Source organism: Chanos chanos, chromosome 3, assembly GCF_902362185.1.
Source record: "Chanos chanos chromosome 3, fChaCha1.1, whole genome shotgun sequence".
Taxonomy (NCBI): Eukaryota; Metazoa; Chordata; class Actinopteri; order Gonorynchiformes; family Chanidae; genus Chanos; species Chanos chanos.
Genome location: NC_044497.1, coordinates 14,258,730 through 14,279,192, shown reverse-complemented (window position 1 = coordinate 14,279,192; position 20,463 = coordinate 14,258,730). Strand labels below are relative to the sequence as shown.

The 20,463-nt window shown below is 41.4% G+C and overlaps 1 protein-coding gene across 2 annotated transcripts in view; it reads right to left on the bottom strand.

The window, feature by feature from the left end:
• dpyda (dihydropyrimidine dehydrogenase a) overlaps nucleotides 1-20,463 on the bottom strand; it is a 112,066-nt gene that overhangs the window by 59,456 nt on the left and 32,147 nt on the right. The window contains exons 6-12 of one of the 2 annotated variants that reach the window (XM_030768357.1): nucleotides 18,051-18,247; nucleotides 17,321-17,402; nucleotides 16,529-16,616; nucleotides 10,628-10,735; nucleotides 8,529-8,698; nucleotides 6,763-6,973; nucleotides 1,617-1,801 (exon numbers count right to left, since the gene is read on the bottom strand). In XM_030768357.1, coding sequence (XP_030624217.1) covers nucleotides 1,617-1,801; nucleotides 6,763-6,973; nucleotides 8,529-8,698; nucleotides 10,628-10,735; nucleotides 16,529-16,616; nucleotides 17,321-17,402; nucleotides 18,051-18,247 — 1,041 coding nt within the window. Of the gene's footprint in view, nucleotides 1-1,616; nucleotides 1,802-6,762; nucleotides 6,974-8,528; nucleotides 8,701-10,627; nucleotides 10,736-16,528; nucleotides 16,617-17,320; nucleotides 17,403-18,050; nucleotides 18,248-20,463 lie in introns of those variants that run through there. The other variant, XM_030768358.1, reaches the window with a different exon arrangement.

The window sequence follows — 20,463 nt, the reverse complement described above, 5'->3', positions numbered from 1 at the left end:
AATGAACTATTAATTAGCAACATGTTCATGAACATATTTAGGGACTGTAGACGTGTTATACATTATATAATAGTACATGGTACAGATAGCATAATAACTAAAGCCATGCTAATAATAGATCAGTTACAATGTAATATGTATGTTATTACAAAAAAAATCCCTTTTTTTTACTCCCATGAAGCCAGTGTAACAAACCACTTCTGTTCCAAGCAAAATGATCCATGTGATCCAGATTGTTTTCTACATCTTCTGAACACATGAGACATCCTGATGTCTCACAGGATGACATCCTCAGTTGTGCGCGTGCGCGTGCGCACACACACACACACACACACACACAGTAAGGGAGAGAAGCTCAGTCTTGAATCTGGCTCTCTGTGTACATGGGAAATGGAGGTCGTCTGAAGCATACGAGCCTCTAGTAAGCCTTTGTCTCTGGAGCCCCTGCCTGCTCCAGCCCGCAAGGCTCAAACAATTCAGAGCGCTTGCTCACTCGCTCTCCTGTAGGTACTTCTTAGAGGCAAACTAATTAAGCTAAACAACCTTCTAATGCCAATGCTTCAGAGGTGAGCCTTACAAAAAAATAAGCCTAAGCTAGTTAGCACGGTGTAAGCCTTTGACATGCTAGGGAGGAAAACAATAGGAAGACTTCCTGCTATGCAGAAGGAGTAAGTCACTAGAAACAGAATATAATATAAATGCCTTCATTTCAAGACTCAGATTAGCAATAAATAAATTGTAATGAAAGGTTTTTGTATCCACCAACATGAGAAAAACAACAATTCCCGTGTAGAGAGCATGTAAAGCTTTCATCTTCATAATTAATCAGCACTCTAAATCCTCCCCTTCCATTGGGTTTTCTGATCTTCACACAGGACTTAATCAGGGAAACATCTGCTTGGGTCTCATCAGCACTAAAGCAAGTGGTGTGAGGTGTGAAGTATGTGTGTGTGTGTGTTGTTGTGTGTGTGTGTGTGTGTGTGTGTGTTGTTCTTGTTGTGTTTGTGTGTGTGTGTGTGTGTGTGTTAGTTTTTGTGTTTATGTTTGTGTTTGTGAGGGCATGTACATATGTGCATCTGCATGTTTCCAAGCTTGTCTGTGTGTGTGTGTGTGTGTGTGTGTGTGTGTGTGTGTGTGTGTGTGTGTGTGTGTGTGTGTGAGTGTGGGTGCGTATGTGTGTGTATGTGTGTGTGATGCTCACATCACAGACTGAAAGGGTTGTTAATTTTGTGTGTGTGTGTGTGTGTGTGTGTGTTTATGTTTGTGTTTGTGAGGGCATGTACATATGTGTTTGTGCATCTGCGTGTTCCCAAGCTTGTCTGTGTGTGTGTGTGTGTGTGTGTGTGTGTGTGTGTGTAATGCTCACAGTACAGTCAAAAGAGTCATCTGTTTTTTAGTTTTGTGTGTGTGTGTGTGTGTGTGTGTGTAATGCTCACAGTACAGTCAAAAGAGTCGTCTGTTTTTTTAGTTTTGTGTGTGTGTGTATGTGTGTGTGTGTGTGTGTGTGTGGGGGGGGGGGGGGGGGGGGGGGGGTTGGCTGTTGTGTCTGTTTGGCCATGTGTATAAGCAGAGCTGGGTTATGTAGGGTTATGTGTGGTTAGGACCAGTTGAGTTACCTGTAAGTATCTGTGGATGTGCCAGGAGGCTTGCTTGCCGTCGTTGACCGATTCCACTGTGGTGTTAGCCAGGCCAGCCACATCGCCCCCAGCAAACACCCACGGCTCGCTGCACTGCATGGTTTCTGGATGCAGGTCAGGGAGTCCCCATCTGTTTAACCTAATGGGAGCCATGGCCTCCTTCACTGCACAGAGGGGAGAGACAGAGTCAGCCAGAGACACTGTTTGATAGACTGAAAACCATAGAGAGAGAGAGCAATATGAAGTCTCTGACAAGACAAATGACAAAAAGACTGTTCTCTCTCTCTCTTTCTCTCTCTCTCTCTCTCTCATCTACCACCCCCTCTTCTCTCTGCTAGGTTAATGTAACATTTCCTGATGCATTTCATTCACCGTTAGCAATGTTAGCAAAAACATACTCTGTCAAACTGATCTACATTATAAAATGGCATCCCCTCCCAACTCTAGCCTTCCTGTGCATACCTATACTATTCATCTTCCAGAAGCAATGCTTTTCAGCGTGGACGCTAGCTTGCATTTATCAATAAGGACATTTTAAAATACAGATCTATGAGTTGCACAAGATTTATTGCACACTATTAGTACTGGTGCGGGAAAAAAATCACCTTCTCTCTGTCTGTTTGGTGGAGAGAGGGTTTCTTTTGTGACCATAGGTCAACTGCACAATGAAATCTACAAATAATACAATACAAAATCTTCATATTTTTCTTAAAAGAATTCCATAAACTCTTGGTGGGATTAGGCAAGTGAAATGTATGACTCTTCAGCACAAGCCCAGAAAAAAAGTACACACTGAAGGCAAATAAAACAGAAAAAAACAAAAACATTCATGCAATCATAGACACTACAGAGAGAAAGAATGCTTGCATAGATCTGCCATATTGATGAATGGATTCAATTGTAGAGGCTTTCCAGAATGAAACAGCATTGAGTACATTCCTTTAGAGAGTAATACTGCACAAATATTACAGGCAAATGGGCCAACTTGTATTTTGAGCATTCTAATAAATATCACAACATCAAGTTTAATTATTAAGACGGGAACAAATGTTTAAGGTTATGAGAATGGTCAGTGAATAAAGAAACATTCTCAGCTTGGATAGTCAGAGAGAATGAAATGCATGAGAGGAAAAGACATGAATTATCTTGGTAGGTTTGTGGGTTAGATCAGAAGAGGACAAGCTCAGGTTTAGAAGGTGAAATTATGCCTTTAATGTTGTTTGAACCCTTGCATCTCTCTCTCTCTCTCTCTCTCTCTCTCTCTCTCTCTCTCTCCCCTCTCTCTCTCTCTCTCCCTCTCTCTCCATCTCTTTCTCTCTCTCTCCCTCTCTCTCTCTGCTTTTTTCCGAAATCATCTCGAGGAAAAATCTCAACGTCCAATAGCCTCACATGACCTGTTTGTACTCTCTCTCTCTGTCTCTCTCTCACACACGCGCACACAGAAACACACACGCACACACACACACACACACTGAGACAAACACTCACAGACACACAGAGACACACACACACACACTCACACACCACAGGAGGGATTGTATTCCGTCTTTTCTCTCCTCACTCCTCAGCTTTGGGGAGGTAGTGGAGTGTGTCAGGCCCCTCTTACTCCTAAGAGATCAGTCTTAAGTAAAATAGCTGCTGCTTGCACACACACATACACACACACACACACACACACACTTACACAAAGTACCCACTCTACACACACAGAATCTCCAGAGACCACTCCATATTGCCAGATGCAGATTTCTAGGCCCCATTAAGCAAAAGGATCTCTGCTGGATGGGAGACAGTGGGAGGATGCTGAGGCCCCAAACAGCTAGAGCCGAGCAGGAACCACACGTCCATATCTCTTCAAAATGATTCCGCGACACACGAAATCTCCTCAAGACCCGTCATAGCACAACAATTTCATTTCCTGTTTCCCCTCAAAGGAGTTTATGAGTTAACACATTTAGAATGTAAGCCATACATTGTCTTTTATGGGGTTTTTTTTTTGTTGTTTTTTTTTTTTTGTTTTACTTGGTACTTCCTGCGTACTCCTATTTCTGTGCGAGTCAATTAGAGTTTTATTAGTATTAGTACAAAACCATTAGGCACGTCATTGCGAGCTGTCGTACAAACGCTGGTGCATTAGACACGTGCATATGCTTAGCACAGAGACCAGACCAAACAGAAACATTAATGGTGAACACAGCCACCTGATTAATGACCTGAGAGGGATCTGGTGAGTACAGTCATTATCCTTGATGTGTGGTGATTAATGGAATGCTGATGTCTGAATATTTTGCCAAGGCTACGTGGAGGTGGGTCTCTCCAGAAGTGACAGCGTTCCGGGAGAAAACCGCTCCATCATAATACGGAGCAGGTCTATCTTCTGCAAAAGAAACCAGTGCCAAAAGTGGCCGGGGATCTAATCATCTCCTCACTCCAGTGGGCCGACCCAGTAGATCACCGGTCTGCTTTTTCTAGCCCTGTCAGCTATTCCTGCCCCGCTCAGCACCGGGGCCTCCTGAATGGATCCAACGAGATACTTGAGTGGGTAAGTAATTCATATTTCCGTAAATGAAAGAACACAGACTGTGGGAGAAAAAAGATGAACTCTCAGCGTTTTTTTTTTTTTTTTCCTTTTTTTTTTTTTTCCCGAAGACTTGGCAGAGGAGTTGGCCTGGAGCAGCACTGTACTATGTAGACACAATAGGTGGTGTTATACACTGTGTTTTATTTATGGCCATTGAGTCAATAGATAAGACTACGATACAGTACGCTGACTGCAACATGTTCAGGCATGTTTTCATAAATGTGAAACTGGAGGGTATCAAATAAAGCAGCAGAAAATACTGAAAATACTTGTATACTCGCATCAGCGCTACAACGTTCAACACACACCACAGCTACATCTTTTGTTTAGCAAAACTGATACAAACATATGCTAACCCTGACGGCATTTAAGAGTAATTATTCTGTTTGGGGTTTTTTTCAGTTTTTTTTTATGTTAAAGTCAGCAGGGTCTTTTCTGAGAACAGATCCTTTAGTAAAGACACCCATCAAGGCTGTGTCAGCTCTTCAGGTTTACTCACACTATCCATAAATGACGAGCACTTGTTTATTCCACTGTATCAATTAAACTCTTCAACGTATTAAAAACAGGTTTAATGAGTCATTAGCTAAATACAATATATAGGTAGAGGCACTGTGTGTATTCATGCTCCTTATGTGTGACATTTCCATGGGATTTGAGTTTTTATGTTATTTTGTAAGATATCATTAATTAAGGTCTTTTAAGTATAACTCTGGGTTATGCTTCTACAGTACAGCGGAAGACTGTAAATGACTGTTTTCCTTTAAGAACGAAGCAATACACTGCTAGATTGCGCATGACATAGCCACACACACACACACACACACACTTATGGAATAATTCAATATGCGAATCTTAAATGCCTGACCTTCCAAAATCACTTCAAGTTCAAAAGCGTTTTCAGAATGCAGGAAAAAAAAAAAACTGAATAAGTTGCTCAATTAAACAAGTGTTTCACGGAGGAGACGGAGAGAAATCAGAATGAAAAATAATAGAAAATGTGCTCACTCGTCTAACCCTTCGAGTGATATTCACCGAGTTCTGATCATTTGGTTGAATAAATGTGTATTTTTAGAATAATGGTTAATCGTACAGGCATGTAAAACATGCCCAACTCCTGCTTAAGTAGTGAGAACCTACATTAGCATGTAAGTAATGCCTCACAGAGCTAGGTAATGGCTTCACTGACTAACCAGTTGTGTAAAGTTCTGGTTTTGTGTGTAGGCTGAAACTCATTACTCTGATTTTGTGTCAACTCTGGTCTGCTCTGGACAGTGTTGCCCCCACCCCCCGTGACATTACATTGTTTATTCAATCCTGCCCTAATTGAAAACCGTAGCAGGTGTGCCCTTTATCTGTGTAATCTAATTATCTGTCTTCACAATGGTGTCAGAAAAAAAGAGACTATGGAGAGTCAGATGTACATAGCAATTCTGGACCATGTTGAAATGATTCAACATGAAAAAAAAAAACCCCAAAACAAAACTAAGCTCATTTAATGAACAATAACCCAACTGAATATTATCCCTAACATGAGATGCTTTTTAATGAGGGTCCCCAACAAACACTTTATATGTTCTTATTTGTTTGTGTTTATCAGCTGTTGTTTACTTGTCTAGTAAGAGTGAATGCAGTGTCCATGAAAGTTTTATGTCATATATATATATATATATATATATATATATATATATATTTATTTATTTTAATGACGGATAAATTACAGTGGAAAATGGCATGCTGTAAGTCTGTCAAGGACTTTAGCTAAAAACAAATCATGTTAAAAACAGCTAAATGACTACAGATACAGCTCGCTTAGTTAAATGACATTATCACCTGTCTGCCTGCACAGAACTACATGCTGCTTAGTGGAGTGTTCACATCTCTTACACAGAGTCTTGAACAGCTCACCATTCATTCTGTGCATCCTACCTATTAAACACCATTTCTCGGTCAGAGCAGCCAAAGGAACATTCACTTGGACAAGGCATAAAGAGGTAACATTTAAAAAGCTCAGAAGCTACTGATGCTATATTCTTGAAATTTGCAGTTCCTCGCTGCACTGGATGACAGTACAAGGTAATTAAAAACAAACAAAAAATGATACTGTTGAAATCAATGCTATAATCTATACCGTCCTACTAGAGAGAAGCTAAGAAGCTACTATGGCATTGCAATGGTAATTGTTCATAAACAGTGCTATGATTTCAGTTTCCTCCAGTTGCCATGAAACTAAGTGAGCAGATTATCACAGACAGCGGGACACCTGTTCAAATTTACCATTGTCCACTTCATCACTTCATCAGAGTCTGCTGTGTGCTAATGCTAGTCCCCTAGTCAAATTCAAACAGAGCAATAGGACAATATTGTCAATATGGCATCATCTGTGTAAAATGGCAGCTACTCAAACCATTCACCACACTGAGGATAACTGGCTTCACAACAAATCCGAGATGTAGAAACGCCGTCGTGTAAGCGTGACTTACGTGACGACGGTTCTGTGAATGTTTTTCATCGCAAAGAGTTTGAGTCTGTTTTGCTGCCCACCTTTGGGGTCATTTAGCACCGAGCCAAAAGCGCTGATGATGTAATCGGCTTTAAGGCGTATGATCTGTTCTTCATCCTCCACCCACTCGCCCGAATCCGTCTGCTCCGTCCGGCAGAACTCCATACCGCACACACGGCCAGCCTTAACCATGACCTCCCGCGGGGACAGGAAAGGCAAGAACTCGCATTTCTCCTCTTTAGCCAGCTCCATCTACACAGCAAACAGTAGGACATTGGCTGAATGATTAACAGAGCTGCACGAAAAAAAAGAACTGCACAGTATTAAAACACTCCCTATGTCTGCTATATGAAATATGAGTTGCACTGGAGTCTGAGAACCGCATAGGACAGTGATAGGACATTATACATAGGGGAGGCATCAAAAGGGAACCAATAGTCTTGAATCAGTACGAGCTGAAACTGTATTTTTAACTGGTAAGACTGAACACAATAAATCCATGGCTCTGTAACAATTTTCTAAAGAATACCAAAGAATTTAAAAAAGAAAATTAAAAAGTTTTTCAAAGTACTTTTGCACCTGAGACACAAACAAAAATAACAACGGCCAAGCAATAATGCCTTCTTTGTTTTCCCCTCCACGCTGTTTCCCTAAATTGTTTCAGTTCACATCAATGCGCATGTATCGCACCACTTTGAGTGGAATTTTCTCAGCTATGTGAAGGTTACTTACGCCTACAAGAGTCCAAAATGTAACACACCTTATAAACAAACTTAATTAGTTGGAGTTGATGGTAGAGGCTTAGCTATGCAATGCTGCTTGGGTGAGTAAACAGATGTGAATAATTACCTTACTTTCTTTAAGTTATTTTGGTCGTTTCTATGGCAGCGCAAGGTGGGCGCTGAGTAGAACTGCATGAGGCGTGACAAAAGTTAGCTTGGCTGGCTGATTTAGAATAGACTTCACTGATCTGTCTATTCTAATCTATCACTTTGTAACTTTTCCACCTTCACTGGTGTATTAATAGCGCAATTATTATAAACAATTCGTAGAGGAAGGCAGAAGTTATTTGGAACACGAAATGACAGTTATATTTGAAGCCATGGTTACGTTATATGACTGTGATGTGGTGAATGTGCCCTTTTTTTTTTCTTTTCTTTGGCTTTCTTCACCGTGTTTAATAGAGTTATGCTGTACCGACCAAACTCTTCCTCTACGCTTTATAAAACTGTAGCAAAAAAAGAAAAAAAAATGATTTCGGAAAATAAAAAATTAGGGGTGGAAAAATCTTTTTTGCTGTGCTGAGAACATTGGGAACAGGATAGAGTGGAGATGAAAAAACTTCTTTTTTTTTTCTACTTTCATGTCAGTGCTGTGCCTCAGACACCTATTTCTCTAGTACAGAGTCTAAATAAAATTGTTCATGACATCCTTTAGCTTACAAGCATCATTATCAGAGAAGAGTCACCCGTGCAGAGCAGCCTAGTGCCTGCTCTCCTCACTGGGCAAGAGTGGGACTTTTGACAGTAATCTCCCCCTGAAAGCAAAGACAAGTCTTTGCAATAAAGGAAAGTGGGGAAGGCTTAGGAGCAGTGTCAGTGGGGCAAAGAGAGAGAGGACATTCTCTGAGACGTCTTAATAAAGCACCAGCTAGAAACTCCACTCCACTCACAAGGCCAAATATTAATAAGCTGTACTCAGCTGCCTTGTGTTGACACTCTCTCTCTCTCTCTCTCTCTCTCTCTCTCTCTCTTTATCTGTCTCATTCTCTCCTGCTCTTTTTCTCCCTTTTCGCTCTCTTCCTCACCTCTTCGGGGACCGCGCGGATGTTGGTGAAGCCTTTCCTGAAGACCACGTAGACGCGACGGGCGCCGCAGCGGAGGGCTGACGTGGCGCAGTCAAAAGCCGTGTCGCCCGCGCCCAACACGATGACAGTGCCACGCAGCTCCGGCAACGCGGAGCGGCAGCTACACATGCCTGGAAACCAGAGAACAACAGGAGGCAAAGAAAAGACCCCATGAAGATAGGTGGGGGGTGGGGGGGGGGGGGCGCAGTGGAGAGAGAAAAAGAGAAAAAGAGAAACATGATTTCTTTCTGCAGAAACCATCACTGCTTAGCGGCTCTGCAGATCCTGGTACTTAAGGCAGTGTAAAATTGCATTTCCAAGTATGCCGACACAGCATGTCACTATCAAATTATTCTGCTTCAATGAAACGTAGTTCTATCCTTCCCTCTCTCTCTCTCTCTCTTTTTCTCTGTCTGTCTCTGTCCCTTTCTCTTTTTTTTTTGGGGGGGGGGGGGGGGGGGGGGGGTGGTGTCTCCGTAAAGGTAATTTCATACCCCACACCTTTAGCCGTGCTGCTTTTTATTTTTATCTGCGATAAGGATAAGCACAGATTATCACTGAATGCTGCTGATTTGAACGTCTGATAACACACAACGGCTGAATACGTCCTCACATATACTCATCTATTTCTACATGACTCACACTCAAAGACATAAAAGTTCCCATTCATGAAGGGTACAGGAGCATTGTCTCACAGAGAGATCAACATTCTCTATTAATTTCAACTGAGTGTGTGGCACATGTATTCTTATATTATTACAGTCGTGCCTCACTTAACGACAGGGATACGTTCTGAGAAATGCGTTGTTAGGCGATTTCGTCATCGTGCGAACATCATAGAGTGTACTTACACAGACCTGGATGGTATAGCCTACTACACACCTAGGGTATATGGTATAACCTACTACTCCTAGGCTACAAAACTCTACAGAGACGTGGTAAACACGAGATGTATGAGGCTGCTGCCGGCTTAACACAGCGTACTGCTTTAAAGTAAACTTTTTTTTTTTTTAAGTAGAAAGACTACACTTTAAAACAAAGATAAAAAGTACAGTATAGTAAATACACAAACCAGTAGCAAAGTTGTTTATGATCATTATCAAGTATTACATACTGTACATAATTGTATGTGCTTTTATACAACTGGCAGCACAGTAGGTTTGTTTACACCAGCATCGCCACAAACATGTGAGTAATGCGTTGTGCCACGACGGTGCGACAGCTACGACGTCAAGAGGCGATAGAAATTTTTCTGCTCCATTATAATCTTCTGGGACCACTGTCGTATATGCAGTCCGTCGTTGGCTGAAAAGTTGTTATGTGGCGCATGACCGTACTTACAGTTACAATGGATGAAGACTGTTGTGAATGCACATGTCAGGAGTCAGAGGCATATGGTACAAATATACAAATAATGTGTATACTATAAGCCTGTCATATATCATGACAACTCAGAGCATTTGAATAGGTATAATTAATAGATCTGAAGCACTTTCTCCAAATGTTGGAATTGCTAGTTACCCATGTTTGCAATTCTCCCTTTCATATAACAGCCTCTCTTGCATTCATTTGATACACGTGAAGCAGTGTTGAGCATCACTTGAAGTGTTACTTTAAGGTGAGGGAACTCTTGGCGAAAGCATGTCTGCTCACACTCTTCAGTTTACTTCTAAATTGGTAAGGACATCAAACAAAACGTTCAGCGAGTCTCAGTTGTGTTTTTTTTTTTCTTCTTACACAGCTATATCAAAGTTTTACTTCGCAGCTTTCCATTTAAAAGCATCTGAGGATGTCTAGAGCTTATCAATCTGTCCTTTTCTCGGTGCATATATGTTATGGTGGACTTATTCTAAGAAACAGGCAAATAAAACGCTTTTTTAACGCCAACAGTACAGAATTGCTATAGCTCCATTCGTGTGGGTTTGAACCTTAGGTAATCCACTTGAAGAAAATTGAGCATTTTTTTTTTTTGTATGTGACAAAGCAAAACTTTTGTTATATCTCTAAAAAAAAAACTCTCCCAAACAAATGACATGTGTGGAGTGTTCTTTTTTCTTTACCTTTTTTACTAGCCTTGGAAACCAGTGGTAGAAAATCCTTGGATGTATAAAAACCCTGTTCCATGGAAAGGCTCTCAAAGATTTTGTGCTTGTTGGCTTGAGGTAGACCTGTTTGAACAAAATTTGAAAAAAAAAAAAAAAAGTATGAATAGAAGGACTTAAATAAGGGGTACATAATAACAGTGAAAACAAATATTATTCCATGTCAGCTTTGGTTACTCCTAAATTTTAAACCCTTTTAAACCTCCTAAATCAAACACATATAAGTGGTTTATGAAGAACATGTGCATTGTTTTTCACAAAAACATGCTAATGTGCTACATCAATAACTCTAAAACCATAACAGGCTCTCCAGGTAACTGCTAACATTCTCCTCTGTTTGCAATATGAAGGATTAAGAGTCGATTTTGCATTTATTTTGTCTCTGTTCCTCCTGCATGTTACACTGTCCCTCGTAATGTGAATATCTTGAAATAATCCTCAATTTTTGTTGAATCTTCTATACACACAGATAATCAAAATTGTACCGAGGGGGTATAAAAGTCATGCCAAGACTTAATGCTAACGCAGCTTGCGCGCCCTCTCTCTCTCTCCCTCTCTCTCTCTCTCTCTCTCTTCTGTCTTTCTCATCTTCCATCAGCCCTTATATACTCTTCATATTCTCACCTCTCTCCCTCCTACCCCATCCCCCTCTCCTGTTTCCCTTTCACGTTCTTCTCTTCTCCTCTCTGCTCTACTCATTCTCATCTTATGTATAGGGTGCTATAAATTCATTCCTCTATTGTGTGAGTGAGGAAACGATTTCACTCCATCACTCCAGTAGAGACAATATCTGATATCCTACTGTCAAGTCTGCCGTACACTATCCATTGTGCTTTTGCAAGCTGTCATTAACCTCATCACACTACCTTGTCATTATCTTTGTGGTTTTTAAGGGAGCAATATTTAAATATATGCTTCAGGAGTGTCTAACAAAGCCTCTAATTTGTCATAACCTGCCATTACCACATATATTCAGAGGAAACATAAAATGAGAGGGAACCTGGACAAGCCTCAGATTCAGCTAAGTGACTATCAGCGAAATGCATTCCGCAGAATTAGGAGCCAGCCATTCCGCTTTTACAGTGGGTTGAGTATACAACTTCAGATCCTTTATGTGCAAAAAAAAAAAAAATATCTTTTTCAAAGAATGCGATATTTGTGCAAAGCTGAAACGCGAGAACCTCCGTGCTACCCACTTTCATTTCAATGTTAAGCAGGACTTTCACACATCACAGCTGTTAAACTGATTGAGAACAGGATGAGTGAAGCTTCTCCTGTCACTATCAATTATTTTCCACTGCACACTCTTCAATGTTAATTTGATTTCAAGCAACTGCTCCAGCCAAGTTCTGTATTAAAGTAGGCATTAATAGACCTTATTGCCTCTCACTCACCATTCCACCGCTTTCTTTTTTTTCTTCACTGAATTCACGTAACTGTTCGGTTAATGAAGTCAGTCAATCAAAAATTGCTTTTTTTTTTTTTTTTTTAAAAATAATAAAGTACAAATAAGAAAAAGCTTATTTTGTTCATCACTTTCATCCTTTAACGAATGATCTGCTGACTTTTACCTAAATTAGTACTTTTTTATAGCGACAGTTTTTTTTTTTAAAGCTGCATCCCAAAGTACCCTTCTTGGCATCTTTGGGTTGCTTTTGACCAGTTTTCAGTACGCAGTCGAGTAATAGCTGAGTTTCACTTAGTCATTTTACCTTGGCGAAGGAGAGTATCATCACAAGTTTTTTAAAAGGTGAGAACGAACAGCGTGATTTAGAAAGTTAGACTCATAATTAATAGACCTGGCCACTGAGTCACGCCATAATTAGACGCCCACATTCCATCATACACATTCTCACCTTTTACCTTCATCAATAACACAGTAATTACCCAGTATTTCATACTTAATCTCACCCACCAAAAAAAAAAAAAAAAGGGAGGGGGGGGGGGGTGGTGGAGGGTGTGGGGGAGGGGGGGGGTTTGCGAGGACGACGACTTGGTGCTTCTGATGGAGAGGTGTAGCTATCAATCTGGAGCTCATAAGGAGGCTGTCGCCCATGTTCAAGCCCGATGTGTTCTGGCAGGCTGCCATATGAAATGTTTGACAGAGCATCCTTACAGCTGTCTGCTGGATCAGGGCCTGCCTCGCGCGTGCTATACATCAGAGAAGAACATTAGCGCTATCACAGTTTTTATAAATGGTGCCATTTGGAACAGTGTAAACCGTTGCTCTAGCTTATCTGCCCTGCGCTACGCTACGCTCTTAAATAGTACCAAGCACCCCAGCACCATGCTATAATGAGGGAATTATATCATAGATGAGAGCTCATGAAATATGAATATGATATGCTAAATCACTGTGGCTGAGGGTAAACTGAGGCACAGGGGAAGGTTTTTTTCTTTTCGCTACAGCCGAGCTGTGAAAGCTAGTCTTTAAAAATGTGTACATAATGTTTACTATATATGACTCTATATGAATGACCCGGGGAAGAGCTCATTTCTGGGACTGTATGGGGGAAAAAGCCTAAACATACAGATCTATTAGCTACTAAGACAATCCTTAGGGTCTATAGACTTTCCTGTACACCAGGTCTGTTAAGATGCCAAGCTTTCTGAACATTACAATGAACCAAATTTCAGAAGCACAAGTGCTGAACATGCACATGAGGACTTGAGGTACTAGTTCATCACGGTTTTAATACATGTGACCATGCTGCGCAACCATTTAATTTCAAACAATGTTGGTTCATCATTTACAAATCATTTTGTATCTGTGCAGAACGAATTGAGCTTTCTGCTTACATTGCTCAGTTTCCCTCGGTTCTTCTGAAAGATTGATTTAAATGGAGCAGTCCCGGCATTCCGAACTCCTAATATATTCTTCACACATAGAAAGAGACTCCTGGTGCATGAATAACATGGACAAATAAAGTCACCTGCAGCTTCCCCCTGGCTTCTCTAAGTCAGAGACAGCTGTTTGCGTTAGTGAAGCTAGGCTACACTTCTAGCAAAGTTACGGAATATTACCTTCTGTCATCTCAGCCCACGTCAAGTGGATAAAAGAGCTACAGCTGTCCTTAACTCCAAATCAGAAAGGGTTGTCTGGGACGAAACAGATTTCTTTTTTTTTTTTTAATAAAAACACTCATTTGTCTCTGACAGTTCTTTTTGTCTTTTAATGTGTCTCCATTTGTCCCATCTTGCGTCTCATTTACCCTCTGTTCTGCATGGAGCTACAGTACAGTAGGCCGGGATGCATCCCCTCCCCCAATCCTGTTTCTTTCTTTCTTTCTTTCTTTTTTTTATGAAGAATAAAAATAATAAATCATCTATTGCAGATGTTTTCACTCGCGAGCCGACCCCTCCCTCGTTAATCACATGTTATCAGTTGCCATCGGCGCCCGACAGGGGAGAAGAGGGGAGCAGAATAAGCATCTCCACACTCAGCTCTGACTTTCATTCGCTGTGCAGTCCATGACCTGCGCTAACCCTTATGAATTGCGTAAAGCTGAACAAGGATCAGGGGCGCGGTGTTAAATAATGCAGAGGCACACTAAGTACATTAGGATTTAAAATAAATAAAGACCTTGGAGGCAATACATGTTCTCCTTCCCGGTCATTCATTAACCTTGTCACCGACCAAACTGGGGGAAGCTCCTGAAGAGAACGCTTTGAGAGAATGGCGCATTTCTTTCTCGTGTAGCAGCTAATCGATGTAGCCGCAACAAACACTTTCTGATGGACTCAAAGATGGCTTTCTGTGATTCATGGCTTTAAGGCAAATTTTTCAAAGCAACTGAGGAAAAGCAACATGACGCATCACAACTAACTAATTGTGCCAAGGTCGTGTTTTGGTTCAGAAAGCCCTCCACCGCGATCGATTAACTGACTTTTTAGATTTTAAAGCTTGTGGAAACATTCGCGTGGAAACATTTGTGCGCTTTCAAATATTAAACGTTAAATCTGTTCTCTTGTACCTTCGTATATTGATCTTTGCTTTTTTTTTTCTCTGTGTCTTTCTTTCCCTGACGCAAATCTGGCCGCGCTCTGGTTTGTACACGTGTATGGGCTTTATATTGATAACGCTGTCCTCTTTTAAGGCGTTCCAGTCAAATGCATGAGGTTCCTTTCAACTTCCTCACGTTAGGAACATCTGCCTCCTCGTTTTGTGGTTGAAAGAGCATTGAGCTTAGAGGCTCTGTTGTGAGACCAGCATCAAAGGGTAAGCTAAAGCTGTCCGACCACATCCCCAGATCACATCATAGGACGGCAGTGAAAGGGTTAATTCACTCTTTTAAAGCCATTGAACCTAGGAGCCAGCTCCCTAAGCCTATAGCCCAGAAACAATACCCTTATCTGCCTTACTCAACCTGGCATTCCACTTAGCACATTGCCAAGGAGAAATTTGCATGTCAATCATGGAAGAGGATGACATTTAAAAAGCCTGTAAAAGACTAGTGTGAAATCACAAGAAATTAATTGCAAACACCTAGCACTTTCATTTTCCCTGGGAATTGAAATTCCTTTGCATCTCTTTGTGAGGAGAAATCCCAAAATGGTTTGGGTAAATGACTTGGCGTAATTAGGACACCAGTATCAAAAGACTTGGAGCAATTTTTAAACAATGAATAATATGAGTTCTTTTTTCTTTTCCCATTCAGTACAATAAGACAAACAAAGAGTGAGCTTCAAGAAATGTTTGAATTTCTTGAATCCACATACGACAGGGGGGGTTTATTTTCTTACTATATAAAGTAAAATTACTCTCTTAATAAGTTTTTCAGGTTTTGTTTTAAAAGATATAGAAGTTTCTGGGAGTAGGAGTTCTAATTTAAACTGCATCAGGATGTAAGGGATAGCTTATTTGGGCAAATTTAATGGGGAGGCTAACATTGTGGTTTTTGCATAGCCGGGAGACATCTAGCGCTGAGAATACTAACGCTATTCTGTGGTTGGCAGAAAAAAGAAAAGTAATAATAATCTATTTCAGGTTGTAGCAAAACTCATTAAATTAGCAGACCATCAGACCATCATAACATGCCAACAGGGAAACCGTAAGACAAAAACAAACAAAGCAACAGCGTACCTTAAAGGCCACACTAATATATGATAATTATTGATTGATTGAAGGTGCTAGAGGTCTCCCCTTCAACAATATTCATTTATGGCAGTCAAAAAAGGAAAGAGAGAGGGAGAGAGAGAGAGAGGGAGAGAGAAAAAGCAAAAGAGCAACGGAAGATGTTGTCGCCCAACTCTCCTGATAAGACCATGATGCCTAAGAGAACTGCAGGTCAACAAGTGAGAGTACTGAATACGCCTCAGCAGGAGGAGCGTGAGGAAATGGGATTTGAGAAAAAAGTGCAGGGCATCCTCCACAAAGAGACGGTGGGCAGCCCAGCATGGGCCGTTAGGTTAGCTTAGCGGGACACATAAGACGGTGTCGAGAGAGAGAGAGAGAGAGAGAGAGAAAGTGAAAGAGAAAATGAGCACTGAATGGGGTTACGGGTTGAGGCAGAACTCTGAGGGAGAATCATTGTGGGAGCCAATCATCTACAGCCATTATCAGAGGAACACAGTGTCCAGTATGAAGTATGGCCTGCTTTCAATGCCCTCCTCTAACCCACAAGTCCCTCTCATTGTACTCTGTGTGTGTGTGTGTGTGTGTGTGTGTGTGTGTGTGTGTGTGTGTGTGTGTGTGCGTGTGTGTGTGTGTGTGTGTGTGAGAGAGAGAGAGAGAGAGAGAGAGAGAGAGAGAGAAAGAGAAAGGGAAAGACTGTGTTTTTCTGAGGTTAATACTTTGGGAACTTAGTCAACAGGGAAACACAAATATATATATATATATATTAAATGCAGCAAACAAACCAATTCCAATAAAGACAGCTTTGTATCCTTCCTCTTTCAGTGAGAGAACAGTCATTCCATCCTGTCCCAGTCCTTTCTCACATACAATCTGAAACGATAAACAAATGCATGTCAGAGACAGTAAACTCCAAGAAATACACAAACTAAGCAAGACCAATGTCTAACGTTCACGGCTAACGTATGTCGTGTCAGTAAACTCCGTGACTCAGATATTGAATTCTCTCCAACCAGGTGCCAGCTGGACCAATCGCTGTCCTTTCCTGAAGCACTATGTTATTTATCTTCGCCCCGCTGTCGTGTGCAGCTCTAAAACATCTATTTTTTTTTCCTTTTTCTCGGCATAGAGAACGCAAATGCAAATGCGTTACCTCTTCCCAACCTCCACCTCAGCAACCCCTCCAGCAACTTTGAGAAAATGTGTTTCCTGTTTAAAATGAATGGCGAGCAGCTGGGCTAGGATGAAGACTATCGATTGCCCTTTCTCACCATGCTGGCATTCAGGCTGCAGACAGGCAAAGTGCCCGCAGCCTGAGTGCAGCCCCTGTTCAGCCTCCACCGCCTGCCTCCCTAATGCTGCTTTTAATTGTTCTTTATTAATGCGTCTGACATTTGGGTTGCTGATCCTCTCTGAGACCTGTCGCCTTCCTCAACCCTCTGAAGCAGGCGGGAGAAAGACAGGTAGAAAAGAAAGGGAGGCAGGGAGGGAGGGAGGGAGGGAGAGAGGGAGAGAGAGAGAGAGAGAGAGGGAAAGAAAGAGCAGAGGGAGGAATGAGGTGAAATGCTACCCATTACCTTCACTCCCAGGTCTTTCATCAGATCAACCTCAAACTGCACCACCTCGAAGGGCAGTCGGAACTGAGGAATCTCTGAAGAACTGCAAAAGAGAAAAAAAAAAAAGTGGGGGAAAAACAAAAAAAGAGAAAAAAATGAGAAGAGGAGGACCAATATAGAGGGAGAGAAAGGTCCCAGTGGACTAGAAAGTTAGGATGGGTAGGAAATGAAAAGAGAGAGAGAGAGACACACACACAAAAAAAGAAGATTCTGCTTGTGCAGGACCTCTCCCTCTCTCTTATTCCATTTGATGTTTTAGAAGGTAGTGGATCTCCTGCTTCTCTAAACCAACAGCAGGTAGAGCTTCACAGTCTTATTTCCATTCCCACTGGCTTCTGGGGACTAACATATGCTTTGGACATTTATAAGGCTCCCCTGTGCTATCGACCACTTGCCTAAAGTATGCCCATGGTGAAAATGCGTGGGGGGGGGCGGGGGGGGGGGGGGGGGGGGGGTGACTAATTGATAACCTCGTCCCATCTCGGCATTTGAAAGATGAATATTCCCAATTACAGAGAGCGTTCATTAATTATTCTGACCTTATACAGTGTTTCCATATTGATCACACCTAGTCTGATCTACCGCTGCCCTTTAGTCTGACCAGCTGAGCCACCGGACAGGAATTCAGACTATGAAATGATTGCGGGGGGAAAAGACGGAGAGGAGAAGCGGGGGAGAGTGACGGGTTCACCTGAGTCCACCGATGTACTTCTGTTTCTCGAATACGGTGATGTTATCGTATCCCAGACGAGCCAGGAAAGAGGCACAGCTAATGCTGGCAGGACCACAACCAATCAGCGCGATCTTGGAGTGGTAGCTCTCAGGCATCTCCTCTGGAGGGGGCAGATTTGGGTTTCGTACCTGAGGAATCCCCATCTTAGAGAACACCTGTGGTTAACACAAACATAGTTCCCGTAACTGTCACGTATAAACCATTAATATGCACTGATGAGTGGTACATAATGCTGTAAAATGATGTTGTATGCATGAGTGGCGAATTCAAGTTTTCTGAACCGTAGTTTGTCACTGTGATATGAATATACATTACATTTGTTTGAGTGGATGAAATTCACAAATACATCATATACAAAGGATGATTAACCAGAGGGATTTGCATACCTTGTAATTCAGAGCGTAGACCAAAAGAGGATGCAAATAATAATAATAATAATAATAATAATAACAACAATAATAACAAAAAAAAAACATGGTTGAAGGTCATTTTACTCTGAGAGTGACTGGAATGTATTTGGTTTACGTCAAATGAAGACATTGAAGAGATACATGAACACTGCATTGAGTTGTGCAAACTCATTGTTATGTGCAGTCCATGGCTGTATATCCATTACCAGATGTAAAATGAGTGGACCAGCTCTTTGTCTTCTTAATAAGATTATCTACATCTATACATAAAGTCTGCTATTGCTAATATGATATTATGCCTCAGCAGGCAACATTATAGGTGATATTAATTTAGTTATTCATGAGTTTCATGAACTGTGAAGCTCAAATTGCTGCATGACAATGCATTTTTAATAATCCCTAAGAGCAGTTTAGAGATCTTCCTATTATACAGCTGCTATGATACAAACAATACATCAATTCAACACACAATCTCGCCTCTCTAATTCTCTTCATCGCATGATTGGAACAATGAACGTCGAACTGCTTTTGACAAACCGTATCATGCTGAATTGGTTGGCTTAAAGTTAGTGCGCAAAAGATCTTAAATGATTTGTCAAATACATTTACTACTGTGCAGTGAATGCACTGTCCAGCTGACGCGAACAGTTATGTTATGGCTATCAACTCAATGGAAAGTAACACAATGTCAATGTCTGCCTAAGTCTCCAGAAAAGTTTTAATAGACAAAGAAAGAGGCCTTAGGAGAGTGATTGACAAGTGAAGACGTTTCTTCTCGGTCGGTGAGACCAATTTGGACAGAAGACGGCAAAAGGTTTGGATTGGTCTATTTCTCTGGGAATTTGGCATAGTCAAACTAGTCTCTATAGCAGACACCCAAGGTGGCACTCTTTGGGTGGGGTGGGGGTGGGGGGGTCACTATTTACAGAATAGAGTCGGCCCTAAGGAGGCTAATGCGCTTAGCCTCCCAGAAAGATAGACACGCAGTGTGTATGAGGTATAATTGAGAGGGGGCATTGACTTTATCTATGATTGCAGTCAAACTAGAGGAGCAGTGGCTGTGTGAAGCCAGGCTGCGATATCGCCCCTCTTCCTGGGGTTATCTAATTATCAACTCGATAACCACACTGACCTCTCACATTTAAGGAAAGGGGAGCTGCCACCTAGATAGAGATGTCTAATAAGTCACAGCAGAGGTGGATGGCAGAGAGAGAGAGAGAACGATCACTTTTGTAATTGTACCTTTAATCCTTTTGGAAGTAATGAAATTTTACACGCTGTGCTTGCTCTCTGGCTCTCTCTCGCTCTCTCTCTCTCACTCTCACTCTCTCTCTCTCTCTCCCTCTCTCTCTCCCTCTTTTTAAGTGTTGTAGATTGGGCTTGATAGGAAGGACAAGTAAGGGTCTCGGGGACTTGAGAGGGTCACCTGATGGAGTCAGGGCAAAAATGAACTGCCATGTTTCAGTCTCTCTCCCATCAGCCCATTAAAATAAATAAATAAATAAATAAAAATAAACAAATAAATAAATAAAAACATGACATGTGTGAACCTCTTAGAATTGCAAACAAATGGCTTAAGGACAAACCCTCCCAGCAACGCCAGGAGATACAGCCCTCTACAGTCACTTCATTTACCTCTGCTGAAATACATGTTTCTGAATTACATTTGGAAACGAAGGATTCCCAAGTTATGACTTTGACAGCTGTGCTGCCGCATACATATTTGGTAGAAAGCTTGACATAGAGCAACATTACAATCTTGGCCATAGTTAGTTAATAAACAATGATTTATATGTCTTTTGGGATCCATTGGTTGCATTTGTTTGAATTTAAGTTCCTGTGTTTTAATGAGTATTAATCCATGGTACTTAAACAGTTACACAACACTGACTAAAAAAAAAACACGTTCATACTCACTTTGCACCCACCCACAGCAGCGCATGGGATAACCACAACCCAGA